The sequence below is a fragment of the Podarcis bocagei genome, assembly GCF_964188305.1.
Source record: "Podarcis bocagei genome assembly, chromosome: Z".
In the NCBI taxonomy this organism is placed as follows: domain Eukaryota; kingdom Metazoa; phylum Chordata; class Lepidosauria; order Squamata; family Lacertidae; genus Podarcis; species Podarcis bocagei.
In genome coordinates, this window is record NC_138140.1 from 2,780,203 (window position 1) to 2,800,170 (window position 19,968).

At 45.0% G+C, this 19,968-nt stretch overlaps 1 protein-coding gene across 5 annotated transcripts in view; it reads left to right on the forward strand.

Moving 5' to 3' along the window:
• The first annotated feature begins 1,228 nt into the window (after positions 1-1,228).
• Positions 1,229-19,968, forward strand: part of GLT6D1 (glycosyltransferase 6 domain containing 1) — a 48,159-nt gene continuing 29,419 nt past the window's right edge. Inside the window, exon 1 of one of the 5 annotated variants that reach the window (XM_081179799.1) lies at positions 1,229-1,365. Coding sequence is in view for 2 of the 5 variants with exons in the window: in XM_081179796.1 (XP_081035922.1) it covers positions 2,608-2,861 (254 nt within the window). In the remaining 3 variants the exon portion in view is untranslated. Of the gene's footprint in view, positions 1,366-2,592; positions 2,862-4,600; positions 4,714-11,024; positions 11,388-19,968 lie in introns of those variants that run through there. The other 4 variants (XM_081179796.1, XM_081179800.1, XM_081179797.1 and 1 more) reach the window with 4 other exon arrangements.

A 19,968-nucleotide genomic window follows, 5' to 3' on the forward strand; every position in this document is an offset into this window, starting at 1 on the left:
ATATCTCAGAGCTGTTGGAGGAACCCATGCACACCTCTGGTGGGAGTGCCCTATAGCAACTGCTTCGGTAGCTCAAACGAACAGGTAGATCTCAACCATCAGCCACTTCTCTTGAATATGTTTGAAGGCAGCAACGAAGACATTCAATCCAAAGATTTGTTAATACTTATTATGGCACTAAGGGACGCGGGTGGCGCTGTGGGTTAAACCACAGAAACTAGGACTTGCCGATCAGAAGGTCGGCGGTTCGAATACCCGCGACGGGGTGAGCTCCCGTTGCTCGGTCCCTGCTCCTGCCAACCTAGCAGTTCGAAAGCACGTCAAAGTGCAAGTAGATAAATAGGTACCGCTCCGGCAGGAAGGTAAATGGCGTTTCCGTGCGCTGCTCTGGTTCACCAGAAGCGGCTTAGTCATGCTGGCCACATGACCCGGAAGCTGTACGCCAGCTCCCTCGACCAGTAAAGTGAGATGAGCGCCGCAACCCCAGAGTCGGTCACGACTGGACCTAATGGTCAGGGGTCCCTTTACCTTTATTATGGCAGTAGCATGTCTGCCCATTGTGCTTCAGGACCTGGAACATAGCAGTGGGTAACAGACTGACCTCTCACCTACAGGGTCCTAAGAGTCAAGGTGTCAAAGGCATTTCCCAACCCAAAGTATGCACATGACAGATAGTAAAGTATTTAAAGTCAAAGCTGACATCTGAAGGACAGTGGACTGGCCCCCTGCTGAAAATGTTTGCTGACCCCTGCCCTATGGCCTGTGCACATACACCTGCATGGAAATATCCTCTGCTCATCCCTTTTCAATCCCCTCCTGGTGCAGAAGAGGGTGGGGAAGTACCCAGCCCTTCACTTGCCTGGCCTGCCTCCTCCTCCTCCTCCTCTTCTTCCAACCCATTCCGTGCGCCACCCTCCACCTTTGGGAGGAGATTACAATGGTTTATCAATTTATATTGGTCTGGTGATTAACTTTGGCAATATTTATTTTTTGTCATACGTGATGATTAATCTTACTTGTACACTTATGCACTAATGTTCCCCTTACCTTGTGCTTCCCCACCCCTCTTTTAGATAATGAAATCTTTTGAAAAGAAAATGAGAAAGGGAAAGGGAAAAGAGGGTGCCTTCTATAGGTCCACAGCATATCCCCGTTTGTAAGCTGCTGAGCTCCTATCCCAACGTGGCACGTGTTCTGCTCAGTAAGGAAGTAGCCATCTGCTTAGCTACTATGCTCACCGCCACAGCAGGAAACCCCAGTTCTTCTTCCTTCCCTCTTATTTACAGTGTCAACTTCCACCGGACGCAGCTACTAGATGTAAAACACCTTTAGAAAATCCAGGAGGACTTCACAAAAATCGAAAGGGTACGTGAGATTCTGAGATGGGGTGTGTGTTCCGGGGAACGTTATATTTTAAGCAAGTACAAAATCTGTTGGTGTAAGTACCTCTCCTAAAATTAGTTCATAGTTACTTATTTGTTACTCTTTCACGGATAACAGCTCTTGTCATGCATTTTTGCGGAGAATGTAGGTTGTTAACAAATAGCTGTGATTGTAGATTATAGCTTTCCTCATTTGTGGTGTGTAGATAACAGCCCCCCCCCCCGTCCTTACTTAGCTCCTGTAATTGCCAGGCAGAAGTACACTGCCCCTGTCCACAAAAGTCCATCTATTTAGAAATTATGCGTAAAAGCCCAATCTTTGTCTGTCCACACCTCAATATTAAATTGTGGACAGCAAATTTCAGCCTGTGGTGCAATGGTAAAGCATGTTATGCAAAAGATTCAGTTCCCAGAATCCCCAGGTAGGGCTTGCAAGTGCCACATAATATTCTGAAGAATATTATGACATTCTGAAGAACCAATCCCAGTGGACAGTACTGAGCAAAATGAACCAAAGGTCACAAGACAACTTCCTAAGTCCTTAAGGAGTGTGTTCATCTGAAAAACAAATTGTGGTGCTTATAATTCTCCACAGGAACTAGAGGTACTTGAGAATTCATCATTTTCCCCGTTTGCAACTTCGAAAAACTATTCAGACCTGAACCTATAGATTCAAATGACAAGGAGATTCTGACTAAACATGAGGAGAAATTTTGGGGCAGTAAGAGCTGTTTTGACGGTCTCTCTCAGAAGATGGCCATCTGCCATGGATGCTTGAGCTGAGATTCCTGCATTGCAGAGGGGTTGGACTAAGTGACCCTTGGGATCTTTTCCTGAATATTCTATGAATATTATGTGGCACTTGCAATAGTGCAAGTTCTGTAGACTGAAGCAGTCAAATGGGCATGTTTGGGGGTAACCCTTTTGACTCCCATCCAATTCTACCCATCTATGATTCTATGATCCCACCACATTTGAGAATTTGTCCACTTTGCTGCCCGCACCTTGTGGTGGTGAGTTCCACAAGCCATGTGAAAAAATCCAAGCACACACACATATGCACACAAATGAACCCAGCAGTCCAAATCAGCTTCACTAGCTGAGAACTTTGTATGTTACAAGGGGGGGCGGGCGACACCTCCCTTTGCCCAATTCTCTCCACGTCGGAGAGTGCCCGGTCCAAAAAGATGCCAACCCAGAAGATGCCAGAGACAGGAGGCTGATCATGATTGGCAGGAGAGTGCTGTACAGACCCAAAAAGGCCCTTTCAAAAGGCTCAGGAAGAAGGGAGCACAGAAAGTCAGGCGGGCCCTCAGGACCTGGGCCAAAGCTGTGCAGCAGAGGCAAGAACAACATACCCCACCCTGAGGCACTGGGAGAGATCCTGCCGGCTGATCAGCGCCACAATGCCTCCCAGGCTAAGGGTCGTTTCCCGAGACCTGTGGCTGTAAGAAAGCGGCAGCAGGGCGTTTCGGCAAGGTTTGTCAGTGCTTCTACTTCCTCTGTTCGGGCTCCAAAGATCGACAGGCTGAAGATACCAGGCGTGCCCCAGTAATATTTATGAGGTTTTTTGTTTCCTCTTCATACAGCGAGTGTCCCCGCCCCCGCATGGCGTACGGCAAACTGCTTTCCAGACTCCCCCCCCCCCCCAACAGATTTTGCCTCTTTTGATGCGCTGCTAGCTTGAGCTTGAGAAATATGTTCCCAAACACACACGCGCACGTGTCTCCAGGGCATAGAACTTGTTCTTTGGATCCTACGGGCGCTTTCTTTTTCTTTCTTTCTTTCTTTCTTTCTTTCTTTCTTTCTTTCTTTCTTTCTTTCTTTCTTTCTGCCGTCTTGTGGTGGTCTGCCCAAAAGCAGTTGATCTGCAGGAAATGGTATTAGGGAAAAAGGGTGGCGTGTGTTTTGGGGGAGGTGGGTGGGGAAAGCGTAGCTGTTCTCTGCCTTTCTGGCAGCGATAAGCGGTTTTGCAAAGGGCTTTTACGCAGAGCAAAGATGATGTTGCAAAAAAGGAAAGCGCGCGCGGGTGGGGTGGGGGAATCCAGTAAAACGCAGAAGTGTCTGCTCAGAAATGCTTTTAGCGGAGGAGATTTTAACTGCCTGAGAAGACTTAGAAAGCGGCTGGGGTGTGCGTGTGGAATTAATGCAATCGTTCTAATGCAGTATTTGCATATGAGGCCTTGAGGAAGAAGGGCTAGATTCGAATCCCATATATTCTCAAAACTTGCCAGGCCTCCCTCACAGCCTTGCCGCCTGCAATATGGAATTGACAACCCTGGCCTGCATATATTTAGAAAAGATATAAATAAAATCAGTGTTGACATATCAGAATTCAATTTTTGAGGCTTGGGCTTTCCTTGTTAGTGCAATAATGGAAATGTTGAAAGGGGATATTGACGTTTGCTCTTTGTATGTGGGGGCAGAGGGAGAATGTTGAAACATTCAGCGAGACTAAGAAATTGTAATTGAGTAGATTGGAAGTCAAACACAAAGGTGCGGTGAAGGGTTGGTGGATGGTGATGGGGAAAGAAACTATTTGTGGGATTGAGTGTAAGTATGTTTGAACATTTTTAAGGATTGTATGAAATGTATGTTTGTATGCTTGTATATGTGTATTAATGATGAATTTAAAATAAATAAATAAATAAATAAATAAATAAATAAAACAAAAAAAAAGAAACATTCAGCGAGACTGACACCTGTATAGAGAAGCTTTGAACCTCATATGTTGAATTTCTCATCTCTTAAAGACTGTAGCATGCTGCCGTTGTTGGCTAAGAGTGAGCCCCACTGAACATAATGTCGAGGGTGATGCAGACGAACCTTGCATAGGATTGTGTAATTTTCTGTGGAAAAATACTTGTTGCTAATTAGGTGTTGTTTTCCAAGGCTGCATGAACACCATGACCACTTTAAATAGCCCTGGCTTTCCCCAAAGAATTATGGAAGCTGTAGCACATTGAGGGCGCCCAGGGTGGGTAGGATGCCCCCCCCCCATTCCTCTCAGAGAACTACAGTTCCCGGAGTTCCCTGGGGAAAGCGACTGGCTGCTAATCAGTCCTGGAAACTGCAGCACTGTGAGGGGAACAGGAATCTCCTGACAACTCTGAGAACCCTTAACTAATTATAGCTCCCAGAATTCTTTAGGAGAAGCTATGGCCTTTTAAAGTAGCATCATAGCGATTTACATTTATGGTGCAAATGGGGGCTGCGTTGGGTGCCTGCTGAGTCCTACTCATCAGAGAACTTGGATTGCTGTGCGACATCTGGGCAGATCAATTACCAGCTCTGCCATTGGGCAGCACGAGAAAACCACTCTGGGCAGCAGGTACTTGTGGAGGGGGATATGCGGGGGCGGGTGTAGAGAAGTGGTGGAGAATTATTGGGGAATAGAACTGTCTGTCCCACAACTAGCCCTGCAGACCTCAAGAGACTGTAGCCCACAAAGACGCAATGCATTTGGCTGGTTGATTGCAGTGCTGTGTTTTACTTCAGCTGGTTGCAGTTGTGAGATATATATATATATCTATATATATATATCCCCAACTCTTACACGGGAAGACACCCGAAGACACCAAAACCTGCATTCCTGTACCCGTGAAAATCTACGAAAGCATATATATATATATATATATATATATATATATTTCTGCTGTCTTTTCAATGCAATTTGTTTTACTATTCACCGTTTTAATAAAGGTAAAGGGACCCCTGACCATTAGGTCCAGTCGTGACCGACTCTGGGGTTGCGGCGCTCATCTCGCTTTACTGGCCGAGGGAGCCGGCGTACAGCTTCCGGGTCATGTGGCCAGCATGACTAAGCCGCTTCTGGCGAACCAGAGCAGTGCACGGAAACACCATTTACCTTCCCGCCAGAGCGGTACCTATTTATCTACTTGCACTTTGATGTGCTTTCGAACTGCTAGGTTGGCAGGAGCAGGGACCAAGCAACGGGAGTTCACCCTGTCGCGGGGATTCGAACCGCCGACCTTCTGATCGGCAAGTCCTAGGCTCTGTGGTTTAACCCACAGCGCCACCCGCGTCCCATTTTAATAACTTACCACAATAATAATGCCAACCAGCAAGCAGAGAAAACAACACTGTCAGAGGCAAGGAGGCTCCAAGGGTTGGGACCCATTTTGCAGCCTGAGGACTGCATCACCTCTTGCGCAACATCCCGAGAGCAGGACGCCCGTGGTGGGTGGGGCCAGAGGCAAAAGTGGGAGGGGCAGTTACGCTCGCCCACCCCTCTCTGTCCACCACCCAGACTAGAAGGAGGCTAGGGCAGTGGCCCTCCAGCAGTGTGTGGTGTGCCATCCTGGAGTGGCAGGGGAGGAGGATGACATGTATGGTGAGAAGATTCAAGGACAAATCAAATGTTTAAACATTTCAATGTGGCATAGTATTGTATAGTATCAACATACATTTTATATATACCGTATTTTTTTCTCTATAAGACTCACTTTTCCCCTCCTAAAAAGTAAGGGGAACTGTGTGTGCGTCTTATGGGGCGAATGCAGGCTGCGCAGCTATCCCAGAAGCCAGAACAGCAAGAGGGATTGCTGCTTTCACTGCGCAGCGATCCCTCTTGCTGTTCTGGCTTCTGGGATTCAGAATATTTTTTTTCTTGTTTTCCTCCTCCAAAAACTAGGTGCATCTTGTGGTCTGGTGCGTCTTATAGAGCAAAAAATATGGTACATACAACCAGCAACAGTATCCACATTGATTAGTCTTCTACAGATCTCCACAACATATTGTAGCAAACATGGGTTTCCTGACAAATATGAAAGATCAGAAAAAAAGAGAAGCTTCTTTGTATTGATGAGGAGAATAAGAATAATAATAATAATAATAATAATAATAATAATAATAATAATAATAATAATAATAATATTTATACCCCACCCATCTGGCTGAGTTTCCCCAGCCACTCTGGGCGGCTCCCAATTGAGTGTTAACAACAAAACAGCATTAAATATTAAAAACTTCCCTAAACAGGGCTGCCTTCAGATGCCTTTTAAAAATAGGATAGCTACTTATTTCCTTGGCATCTGATGGGAGGGTGTTCCACAGAGTGGGCGCCACCACTGAGAAGGCCCTCTGCCTGGTTCCCTGTAACTTGGCTTCTTGCAGTGAGGGAACCGCCAGAAGGCCCTCAGCAGTGGACCTCAGTGTCTGGGCTGAACAAGGGGGGTGGAGACACTCCCTCAGGCATACTGGACTGAGGCTGTTTAGGGCTTTAAAGGTCAGCACCAACACTTTGAATTGTGCTCGGAAATGTACTGGGAGCCAATGCAGATCTCTCATATGGTCTCAGCGGCCGCTCCCAGTCACCAGTCTAGCTGCCGCATTCTGGATTAATTGCAGTTTCCCGGTCACCTTCAAAGGTAGCCCCACGTAGAGCGCATGGCAGTAGTCCAAGAGGGAGATAACCAGAGTATGCACCACTCTGGCGAGGCAGTCCACGGGCAGGGAGGGTCTCAGCCTGCGTAGACCTAATACAAATGAGATTAGCTGGGGAAAGCAAGCTCAACACCTCTCACTGAGTTTGTATACATAAGAGGCTGGTTTATAATTCTATTTTAGGAAGGATTTGTGTTCTTATGTAGCTGCATTGTTTTATACTTCCTGGGTGTCCCATATTGCAAAGTATCTGTGTTCTGTGTTATAAATCAAGCACTGCTAGGAGTTATTTCTTTTTGTTCCCCAACGTATTTCTTATCAGTAAAAATAAATGGTGTGAAGCAAGCAAATTTTTATTCTGAAAGTGTTGCCCAGAGAAAAAAGTTTGAGAACCGCTGGGCTAGATAGACATTTGTGGTGCAAACCAGGTCCAGTGAAGGGTGTGGGCCAGATAGAGATGTCTAGAGCACAGCATTTGGCCCCAAGCCTGAATCTCCCCACCCCTGCTTCAGCAAATGGAAGTCTTGTCCAAATTTATTTATTTTCATTAATGACATTTTATAGTCCACCTTTCCCCCCAAGAAGCTTAAGGTGGTGTACATACTTCTCCCCCCCCCAATTTCATTCTCACAACAATCTGTGTCCAGGGCAGCTGTTTACCGGCTCCACCTGGTACGCAGGCTGAGACCCTATCTGCCTGCGGACTGTCTCGCCAGAGTGGTGCATGCTCTAGTTATCTCCCGCTTGGACTACTGCCATGCGCTCTACGTGGGGCTACCTTTGAAGGTGACCTGGAAACTACAACTAATCCAGAATGTGGCAGCTAGACTGGTGACTGGGAGCGGCCACCGAGACCATATAACACCGGTACGTTTCAGAGCACAATTCAAAGTGTTGGTGCTGACCTTTAAAGCCCTAAACAGCCTCGGTCCAATATACCTGAAGGAGCGTCTCCACCCCCATCGTTCTGCCTGGACACTGAGGTCCAGCACCGAGGGCCTTCTGACAGTTCCCTCGCTGCAAGAAGCCAAGTTATAGGGAACCAGGCAGAGGGCCTTCTCGGTAGTGGCACCTGCCCTGTGGAACGCCCTCCCACCAGATGTTAAAGAGAAAAACAACTACCAGACTTTTAGATGACATCTGAAGGCAGCCCTGTTTAGGGAAGCTTTTAATGTTTGATGTATTACAGTATTTTAATATTTTTTTTGGAAGCCGCCCAGAGTGGCTGGTATAAATAATAAATTATTATTATTATTACCCTGTGAAGTAGGTTAGGCTGAGAGATGGTGACTGGCCCAAGAGGCCGCACTCAGTGAGCTTCACAGCCAAGTGGGGGATTTGAACCTGGCTCTCTCCCACGTCCTAGGCCAGCGCTCTAACCTCTAAACCACTGCTGGCTCCTCACATGAGGAGAAGAGAAATGAGCAGGAACTTTGGCAAAAAGAAATGCAAACAGAACATAAGGTATGTGGGGAAAGAATTTGAGGAGCACACTACCCAAAACAGGAGTGGTGCGTCAGTTTTACTGCTCACACATTTGCAGAATTAAGCAGGGTCTGGTTTCAAGTGTGGTGGGGAGGGGTGTTGAGATTCCTGCATTGCATGAGTTTGAACTAGGTGGCCCTTCCAACTCTATAAAGACCAACAACTGGGGGGGGGGGGGATGATCATCCCTTCTTGTCAAGAAACTCTGGGAATTGTAGCTCTGTGAGGGAAGTAGGGGTCTACTAACAGCACCCAGAACCCTTAACAAACACCCAGAATTATTTGCTTAAAGGGGCATCCTGATGCTTTACAGAAGCTTATTTGGGAAGAAGGATGGGGAGGAAATTCAGTTCAGTTCTCATTTTAATGGCAATCTGCCAAATTCACACCTCCTGGAGCAACCACAAACGTGAATGTGGCTACTCTTTGTAATTCTGCACTTCTCCAAATTTGGTGAATGAAGCTCTCAAACCAAAATATGTGTCCCTAAAAGGCACATATTCAGGGCCATCATCCATTAAAAGGTGTGCATTAGTGGTGTTACCGGAAAAATCCGAGGGCTCCCTTGGACAAAAACAAAGACACCAACCAGGATAACTTGGAGCAAAACAGCAGCCTGTAGGCTTGGCCTTTATTGAACTGTTGCAACAGGGTGTTCCCCTCACTTGCAGGAGAGAGGAAAGACCCAGGAAGATGGTGTGCAAGACCTTATAAAAACTTTTGAAATTCCCATCCTCTAGGTCAGTGTTTCCCAACCACTGTTCCGTGGCACACTAGTGTGCCGCAAGATGTTGCCTGGTGTGCCGCGAGATGTTGCCTGGAGGGAGGCGGGCGAGTCGGGCGGCGAGAGGCGGGGCGGCGGCGGCGAGGAGAGGCCGCCCAGCGCGGGGCTCTCGCCGTCTGCCTGCCTGGCTGCCTGCGAGCTCGGCGGGCAGCGCCTCCATCCGCAGCGCCCGCCTCGCGGCTCTCATTCCCTGCCCCTGCCAAAGCTCACCCAGCCAAGCCGCGCTCTCCTTCCTGCCTCGCTTTGCTGCCTCCTCCCCCCCACCCCCAAAGCTTGGAGGTTCCACGGCAAGGGGGAGGGGAAAAAATTGAAACTTACACTTTTGTGCGTCCCTCCCGGCGTGACGCTGCGCTCTGACGTCACGGGGCTGTAATGGTGGTGTGCCTCAAGATTTTTTTCATCAAACAAGTGTGCCTTTGCCCAAAAAAGTTTGGGAAACACTGCTCTAGGTCAAGCCCACCCCCAGAAACATCATGCATACATTACAGAAAGGAGGGGTTGAGGGAGGAGTTGTGGTGGTAACCTGAGTGTCCTGTCACCTGGCTGGTTCCTCCTCCCCCCCCCCTCCCCATGAGTCACTTCCAGGAGACAAAGGGGAGTTTGCAGTTTCCTGCCCCCAGAGGGAAGATCTGATCATTGTCCTTTGTTTCAGTCCATGCTGAATTCACTCCCATATGCAAGTTCTTTGTGATCTTGATGGTCTTCTGTCTAGGACCATCAGGGTTGGCATAGCAACTGGGCAGGGCTCCTGTGGATGTGCTGGGATGGTGAAGGGATTACGGCTGACCAGAACCAAGCCACCCCCCTTTGATAGTCCTTGTCATATGGAGTAAAATAAAAATGGAACAGTGCAAATCCGATGTATGGTTGATTTTTCTATGAATTTATAACAGAAGTGTGGCATATGTAGTGTGTGAGTGTGAGTGTGTGAAGTTTGTACAAACTGAATGATTGGGGTTCCTGCTACAGTGGCGGGGGTGGGGGGTGGGATATTAAAATGCATTAGATTAGGGGGAATTGCTTGCAGAAATGTGTGTATAAGGAGAAATCCTTGTTTTCATGACAAATAAATAAAAACAAAAATAAACTGATTAGGAAATGTGGCAAATTGAAGACTAGGAAAATAAGGAACTGAGATACATTCATCCTTCTGAAGACGCTGCTGCATTTTTTTTAAAATAGTCCACAAAAACAATACACCACAATAAATTTGTTGGTCTTTAAAGTGGTGCAGGTCCAGCACAGCACCTGCGTTGCACACAGTTCAATCCCCACTTGGCTTAGCCAGCCAGTCAAACCCATTTCCCAGGGTGTGGCTGCTGTTGCATGCTGGCAGCTTCTAGGAGTCACAGATGAGAGCAGAGTCCGTTAAGTATCATAACCGCCATCATTTATCTGATGAAAATAGGGACGTCCTAAGGAAAAGCAGGACATTTTAGGATCAAATCAGAAACTTGTGGCGACTTCTGTTAATCTGAGACTGTCCCTGGAAAACAAGGACACTTGGGAGGATCTGAGATAGAACCTGCTCTTTGCCCCGTTGTTCTGTTCTTAATGATTTTATTGCTAGCTGCCTCTAGAGGCCCTGGTCTTAAAAGGCTGCCTGCCTCTTAAGAATCGCCCACTATTGCTATTCTCTCTCCCCCCCCCCCCATCCTGAAGGTTGAGCTCTGGTCACAGCCCTTCCATGGAACAAGACTCCGCTTAGGAATCTGCAGGCCTCGCCCGTCTGAAAAAGGCCAGAAGGCTGGACAATTTGAAAACAGGGAAACTGAACGGATTGCATTTCTCTTCCAAAATGCTCGCACATTCTGTTTCTTTTCCTTCCTACAAAAATAGCATTGCCAAAGCCACACTATTCAAAACAGTACTTTTGGTCAGGAAGGAAAAGGCCCCGCCTTCAAACTATGTTCCCCCCCCAAACCATCGCAATTGCACCAATTAGAATGTGATTCACCAGCTTTTTGCAAGCAAAACAAGGAAACGTGGCAAGCAGCAGCACAGAGAGAGAGAGAGAGAGAGAACATAAGACGCACTCTGCCTGCAACTTGCCCTTCCACAACTACCCATGTTTTGACATCGAAAACTTCGCTCTCTCTCCCCTATCCCCAGGGTTTCTGTCAAAATAGCTCAGGATGTGAGATCTAGAACAATCCCTCTTGGAAATAACAAAACAGGGCTTAATTTTGACAGAAAGTGCTGGGACAGTTTCCTTTTATGCAAGTCCTGCCTAGTTCAGCAGAATATAGACTGGGCAGGTTACAACTCCACACTCATCCCTCCATAGGCTGTTCTCCAGCTCAGAGAAGTCAGGTCCAGCCAAACGGTATGTATACACTCCGGCTACTAAAATGATTTCGGTTCATCGGTGGTGGTGGTGAGAATTATTTTTATTTTAAAAGTTTTGGATTTGATTGTGATCCTGCAAATAGCTTCCTCCCAGTTTCGCTCCAAAGAAACTGAAATGTCATTTTGCCTTTTAGCCCACAGACCATCTGCTCAGGGTGAAATCCACATCTATTTCCTCTCAGACCTCGCTGTGCGTGATCTTTTCCATCATTCCTCCCCACCCAAGCTTCTCAGGCACAAAAGAGAAGTTGGTTCTATTTCTCTCTTCTCTTTGTTTTCAAGTGCGTCTGAAGGTTCCCCAGCGGTGTGCAGTAAGTTAACAGTGAGCCTCTGGCAAGACAGCGGTTCCTGGGAGAAGTGAATTTGAGGACATGGGTATGTTTTCTCAGGAACGATGTAGGGCGAAATGGAACAACAGGGGTAGGTGAGGCAAACCAGTAGATTTAAGGTGGCGCAGAACAGGGGCTTAACAGAACTCTTCACCAGGGAAATGCATTTGCGACATCGAAATAAACACAGCGACAGTCCCTAGGCATGCTTGCTTGTGGGGGTGGGCACCATTGAGTTTAGCATGACTCTGAGCATACATGTGTAGTGCTTGAGAGGTGCATGTTCATTTCTCTGTTTTTAACATTTATTTATTATTATTATTTTTAAGCCATCTCCTTTCACCAGCTAATGACCTCCAAGAGGTGCAAAATGGCTCTTATCAGCGCATGATTGCAGACAGAAAAGGGTAAACGGCAGCCTATATGTCAGGTGTGAGCTTCTGCACTCCACAGACCTGTGAAGCCTTTACTGCAGATGCTGCAGAACTTTATTCTCAGGGGGCAAGGGTCCCTTTGAGAAAACTGTATGCTGTTTGTCCCTGGACTACCCTCTCTGAAGAAGGGGCTCAGAGAAGCCCTCTGAGAATCGGTAGTCTGCCTCCCACTTTCCTTCCAAAGGAGCTCTCAGGCAGTCCCCTGCAGCTTCACAACAACCCTGAAAGGCAAGCTAACGAGAGTTAGGGACTGCCTTAGCCCCCAATGAGATCTGTGGACTAACTAGGGATTTGAACTTGCGTTTCTCCAATGTGAGCCACCAGCTTCCCTGTGAGAAAAGTGCTTCGGATTCTCTTGATATGGGGCCAAATATTCAGATGCAATACACCACAGACATTGGGACACGCTATCTAAAGCAGGGGTCAGCAAACTTTTTCAGCAGGGGGCCGGTCCACTGTCCCTCAGACCTTGTGGGGGGCCGGACTATATATATTGGGGGCAGGGGTGAATGAATTCCTATGCCCAACAAATAACCCAAACATGCATTTGAAATAAAAGGACACATTCTACTCATGTAAAAACATGCTGATTCCTGGACCGTCTATGGGCCAGATTTAGAAGGCGATTGGGCCGGATCCGGCCCCTGGGCCTTAGGTTGCCTACCCATGATCTAAAAATATCCAGAGGCATTGATATTGGTATAGAAAGCCCTTAACAACTTGGGGCTAGTTTACATGCGAGATCGCCTTACCCCATATGGGCCTACTCAAATGCTTTGATCTGCAGAACTGGCACCATTGCAGGTGCCACGTAATACTTGTTCCTCATTTGTAAGAACTCAATATTTCAGTGTGGCACCACCCACCCTTTGGAACTCACTGTCTCTTGACAGCAGGACTGGTGCCTTAGCTATGCTCTTTTTGGTGCCTGTGAAAAATATTTTGTTTAGGGAAGCTGACCTAGTGTTCTTAGCTTGTTGTTAATTTTCACTTTTTGAATGTCTTACAATACAGTGGTGCCCCGCAAGACGAATGCCTCGCAAGATGGAAAACTCGCTAGACGAAAGAGTTTTCCGTTTTGGAGGTGCTTCGCAAAACGAATTTCCTATGGGCTTGCTTCGCAAGACGACAATGTCTTGCGAGGTCCTGCTGGGTTTTTTTCCTCCCCCCCCTTTTTCCCAAGCCGCTAAGCCGCTTATCAGCTGATCCGATCAGCAGATAAGCCGCTAATAGCGCTAATCCGCTAATCCGTCAATGGGCTTGCTTCGCAAGACGAAAAAACCGCTAGACGAAGAGAATCACAGAACAGATTCTTTTCATCTTGCGAGGCACCACTGTATTGTCGTTAATTCTTCTTATTTATGATAATATTGTTTTATTGTTAAACAGCTTTGCGGGTTTGGGGTGTTTTTTTACGATTAAGCAGTGTATAAATTCTATGAAATAAATAAATGAACAGAACCCTGAAGATACTAACCATACCCACCAACCCACATATTTTAAGCAGCAAACGTGGAATCAATCTGGTTTCTCCCTGCAGTATTTTATCAAAGTTTATTTTAAAAAATATATTAACAATTTCAACATAACAAATTATCAAAACAAATCATCTTCATTATTCCCCCCCCTTTTTCCCCCTCCCACCTTCCGAACAAACCCTCCCCCCGAGACTTCCCTCAGCTCCTCTCTCTGATTTCTCAATTCGTATTATTCTCTTCATATTGTAAAATTGTATTATCTGTCTACTACATTAACCCTCAATAAATTTGTGTTTGTCTATTCAAAACCTGCCAAGGAGTCCAGTTCATTTTGTTGCCTTATTAAGTAATTTGTAAAAAGTTCCCATTCTTCTTTGAAGTCACAGTTGTCCTTATCTCTCAATTTGTATGTCAGTTTCGCCAGTTCTGCATAGTTCATCAATTTCTCTTGCCACTGTTCTTTTGCCGGGTTTCCTCATTCGTCCATCCTTGTGCTATCAAGACTCTTGCCGCTGTTGTAACGTACATAAATAAGTTCTTTATTTTCCTTGGCAGGTCTTGCCCTACAATCCCTGACAAAAATGCTTCTGGTTTTTTTACGAATGTCATTTTAAACATTTTCTTCAACTCATTATATATAATTTCCCAATTTTAAAAAAAATTCTCTGCATTCCCACCACATATGGTAAAAGGTTCCTTCCTTTTCTTTACATTTCCAACATATGTTTGACCTGGTTTTATACATTTTTTCTATCTGTACTGGTGATATATACCATCTATACATCATTTTCGTGTAGTTTTCTTTCAAAAGAGAACAATCTGTAAATTTTAAATCTGTTTTCCACAATTTTCCCAATCTCCAAATTGTATGTTATGTCATATCTCTTTTGTCCATTTGATCATGACCGATTTCACCTCTTCATCTTTTGTTTCCCATTCTAGCAGAATACTATATGCGCCTTTCAGCAACTTCACTTTCCTTTCTATGACTTCCTTTTTGAAATCTAGAAGTGGTGTAACTAAATCCTTTCTTATGGTCTTCTTTATACGTCTCATGTAATTGCCTATAATGTAACCAACTCTAAAATTTGTCTTTTGTTTCATCGTACTCCTTTAGTTTCCAGAAAGCGACTCCCCTTTCTCGCCAAGTGGCTTGGGCAACAAGGCTTCAACTGGTGAGAGCCACCAAGGTGTCTTTTGTTCTGTTAAGTCTTTATCTCTCTCCCAAACCCTCGTTAATGGTTTCCTAATTATATGATTATAGAATCCTTTATATTTTATCAAAGTTTCAAGTTAAACAGCCATGTGCCCAGTGCCTTTTCCCAGTGCCGAGATAAAACATGCCAGCTGAGCTTTGAAACGCACAGAGTGACGTTTTGCACCATTGTGTGCTCTTCAAGGACGGCGTGCGGAAGAGTGCAACTGTTTTCCTCTTCCTTTTAACAAGCAACACATTCTTAATGACACACCTTCCCAGTCATTTGTTGCTGTCCCCTGCTCTCTCATGTATGCACATGGCACATAACCATCAAACTCTGAAAAAAAACCCACATTTTCCTGGAAACCCTGAATTTATTTACTTATTGCAATGCTTACACCAGGCCTCTGTGACTTGTTGCAAGGATGACTGGGGAGCAGGGAGGGAAGAAGACAATTGTTACTAGCCTTTAGCTGCTAATAAATTTACAAAACCAACTTACCTCCTAACCAATTAGTTTGATAGCTCCATTCAAGTTAAGTGCATGAACCATTAAAAGCCTAATGCAGGATATTGCTAAATACTTAAAAGATTTGAGATTAGGGGTAAAAAGACCTCTCAATGTCATTCTCAGTTCCCCATTTTTCCAGACACTGATTCAGTTCTCTAAATTTCTACCACAATTTGCATTAAAAAAAATTTGGGGTGAATTTCTCCTGATAAGCATATTTTTGTGCTCAGTTGTGCTTACCATACATGTTTTTGCAAACAACATTTCCTAATATAATGCATCTTTGTATGTTAATTTCAACAACACATTTATTTTTATGCATATTTCCCCCGATATCCACAGTTCGATAAAGTTTAGTTGCACATTGCAAAATTCAGGTAAGTACAAATTTTGAAGGTAGGCTGTGCCTTTAGATGGCTTTGCCTTTAGAGGATAATTGATTTGAATCTCTCCATCATCCCTACTCAGGATACAGAGTTGCATCCAGCATTAGACCTACAAACAGCAGACCAATGGAGATTAACGAACCCGAGCTCATCATGGCCGTTAATTGCAACAGGACAGGCCTACTCTGTGTAGGTTGGATGCAATCTGTGAACCCATAACACAACCTTGCATAAAATCTGCAGGCGATAATTTATATGAGTGAATGAACATCCAACTTTCGGAACAAAATTAAGATGAGGCTGGGATCTCACAGGCTCTTTGCATACCCTACAACATTTCTCCAATGAAAATAGGGATGTCCCGTTCCATAATGATAATTTTACTATTTTAACCCCACACATCTTACTGGGTTGCCCCAACCACTCTGGGCAGCTTCCAACATATATAAAAACATAATATAACATTAAACATTTTTTAAAAAACCAACTTCCCTATACAGGGTTGCCTTCAGAGGGTTTGGGGGCCGGATAACTCCATACCCTCCAACATTTCTCCAATGAAAATAGTGTCATCCTAAGGGATAGCGGGACATTCTGGGATCAAATCAGACACTGGGACAGCTTCTCTAAATCAGGAGAGGACTTGTCTTCACAATATGTATAGCACCTAAGTAAGCATTTTATTTTTAAGGTAAGTTTTTTAAAAGAGCGGGGAAGAGGCAGGAAATCCAGGGCTTGTGTGCAAAAGTTTAAGGCTTAACAATACCCCTGCTTTGTGGGCCAGAGGCCAACACTATCTTAAGACTCACTTTCGCCCACATGAGCCTGACTCATCCGTAAAGCATCTCTCTCTAAGCTTTGAGACATTAACTCAGATCCTTGCCTCATTGCCCTGCGAGTGGGCAGAATGGACAGGGCCTAGATGGGAGACTGCCTAGGAACCACACACAGGCTGCCTTGGGTTTCATGACAGAAGCAAAGCAGGAAGCTACCCAAATAAGCACATCAAAATGGAAAGATTAAGCAGAGCAGAATTTGCACAGCTGAGGAGCATCACAGAACTTTTCCTTGTAGTTTATCTAATGAGGAACGTGAGCTCATTTGAAGAGCCTGCTAGATCAGACCAGTGGCCCACTGTTCTCGCAGTGTTCTCTGTTCTCACAGTGACCAACCTGGGGAAATCTGTAAGCCTTTCTCCTCCATGAATTTGACTAATCCTCTTTTAAAGCTGTCTAGGTTGGTGACTCTTCCTGCCCGCTGTGGAACCGAGTTCCACAGCTTAACTATGAGCTGAATGTACTTTCTTTATTCAATATATTTATATACCACCTTTCTTCTAAGTCCTACAACATTCATTGTATACAGCATTGTTATAAAATATAAAGCAATAAAAACTAGTTTAAAAATTACACTTAAAACCAGCAATTAAACTCCACTTTGCCCTAGTGGCAATCACCGTCTGCATCTTCATTTCCAGATACCTGGCTGGATAGGGTGGTATTAGCCTGCCAGCAGAAGCATAACAAGGAGGGAGCCAGTCTAGCTTCTCATGGGAGAGAATTTCACAGTCTGGGGGCAGCCACAGGAAAGGTTATTGCCAGCTGCCAGAGGGTGGTGGTGGGAGCAGCAGGAGTCTTTTTCCAACAGAAAGTTTTCGCAGGCATAATTTTTGCTGCTATCTCTCACTGCTGTGTTTTTGCTTTAAAAAGAATAATTTTTATTAAGAATTTCAACATAACAAATTATCAAAACGTATCATCTTCATTTCCCCTCCCCCATTTTTCCCCTCCCCATGAAAAACCCTCCCCCCTCCCCCCGCCAACTTCCCTCAGCTCCGCTCTCTGATTTTTCAACACATGTTATTCTCTGCATATTGTGAAATTATAAAAACCCTTAAATTATCTGTAGATTATGTTAACAATCAATAAATTTGTGTATGTTTATTCAAAACCTGCCAAGGAGTCCAATTCATTTTGGGTTGTTGTTTTTTAAGTATTTTGTAGAAAGTTCCCATTCTTCTTTAAAGTCACAGTTGCCCTTGTCTTGCAGCTTGTATGTCAATTTCGCCAGTTCTGCATAATCCATCAATTTTTCTTGCCACAGTTCTTTTGTCAGGACTCTCACTGTTGTTTTTATTCCGTGTTAGGTTGGAGGTTCTGCTTCTGTATTATGGTGTATCTGTGTGTCATCCCCCTGCCCCCCCCGTCTTTTATTATTACATTTATATCTCATCTCTAGGGGGGGATGCACACTTCTCCCTCTCTCCAGTTTACCCTCACAGCAACCCTGCAAGGTAGCTTAGTCTGAGATATTGTAACCGGCCCAAGGTCATTGTAACCTTGGAGAACTCCAGTTATTGGGTGGTACAGAAGTAGGGTGAGGTAGTGATAGTTATTTATAAAAAAATATTAATATACAACTACTCATAAAATTAGGGACGCGGGTGGCGCTGTGGGTTAAACCACAGAGCCTACGACTTGCCGATCAGAAGGTCGGTGGTTCGAATCCCCGCGTCGGGGTGAGCTCCCGTTGCTCAGTCCCTGCTCCTGCCAACCTAGCAGTTCGAAAGCACGTCAAAGTGCAAGTAGATAAGTAGGTACCGCTCTGGCAGGGAGGTAAACGGCGTTTCCGTGCGCTGCTCTGGTTCGCCAGAAGCGGCTTAGTCATGCTGGCCACATGACCCGGAAGCTGTATGCCGGCTCATCAGCCAATAAAGCGAGATGAGCGCCACAAACCCAGAGCCAGTCACGATTGGACCTAATGGTCAGGGGTCCCTTTACCTTTACTCATAAAATTAAAAAAAATATCAGTAGAACATGAAACTCTTTATCTCAGCATTGTGGTATCGAGCCCCACATTAGGCAAAAGATTCTTGCATTGCAGAGGGTTAGACTAGATAATTCTCAAGTTTTTCAGCTGCCATTTAAAAAGTTGAGGCAGAAGGTGCCTGTTGAATCTCTAATGGCAGAGCTTTCCACAGGACTTATGTTTGTCAAATGAGCCTCACCGACTTGGGGGATGACCAGCGATGCTCCTGCAGATGATCTCAGCGATTGAGCTGGGATCTAAGGGCCCAGGCATTCCCTGAAACAATAACATTAATAGTCTTACCATTGGCCTGCCTGAATGTTGGGAAGTGTTGCGGTGGAGGTGAGGAATAATTTGCATCTTAACTTGCTAGAGATGGGGGAGAAATGAGAGCCAGTGTGCAGCTCAGCTGCAGTGTGTAGGTGTTTCACACAGATGTTCCCCAGGGGAAAGTATAACTTCTGGTTTGCTAGTAAAAGTAGATCACTGTGTCACGAAATGATGCATGTCAAAAAACAAAGCTAATTTTTTCTTATACGCGACGTCTGCAGCAAGAATACTGGTGGCTAAGTATTGGGAAGGGAATCAGTTACCCACTAGGGGAGAGTGGTTATGTAAGCTTTCAGAATATTTAGAATTAGCCAAATTGACAGATATAATAAGACAAAAACCAAAAAGTGAAGTGAAAAAGGAATGGGAGTGTCTAAATGAATACCTTAAAAGTCAAGGTTTGAGGGCAGAAATCTGGCTGAGTCTGGAATAAGCTTGTGAAGTGAAAGGATAAGAAAGAGGGATTTATATCTAGATGCTAGGATAGAGATGATCAGGAAAACAGGAAGACACAATGAGAGATAAAGGAGGTGCTGTGGGATTGGTGGAAGTCAATGTTTGTTTTTCTTTTTAGTGTTTATATTGTAAGATGTGGTTTTTTTTTTGAATGTTGGTTTTTGTGTTTTGTGTATTGTTATTTTTCGATATTTTTCGGGTTGTTGTTGTGTGGAAAATACTAATAAATTTTATAATAAATCATGTCAAAAAAGGAAAGGTTTGGAAAACTCTGGGTTAGAGTGTTGGAATAGGGCATGGGAGACCAGGAATTGAATCCCCCACTCAGTCTTGAAGCTCACTTCAACCTCTGGGTGTGGCCTCAGGAGCCAGTCACAGTCCCTCAGCCTATCCTACCTCACAGGGTTGTTGTGAGGATAAAATGGGATGGAAGAGAACCATATATGCTACCTGGAGGGAAAGGTGGTATATATACTAAGTAACTAAATTCAGTAGCTTTTGCGTTGAAAGTTCAGCCTACCAAATTCACACTTCCTGAAAGAACACATGAACTGAAATATTGTACTCCTTTGACACTCACTCTCCTCCAGCTTTTATGGTGCGACCAAGTAAGTGTGTTAATAAGTAAGGAG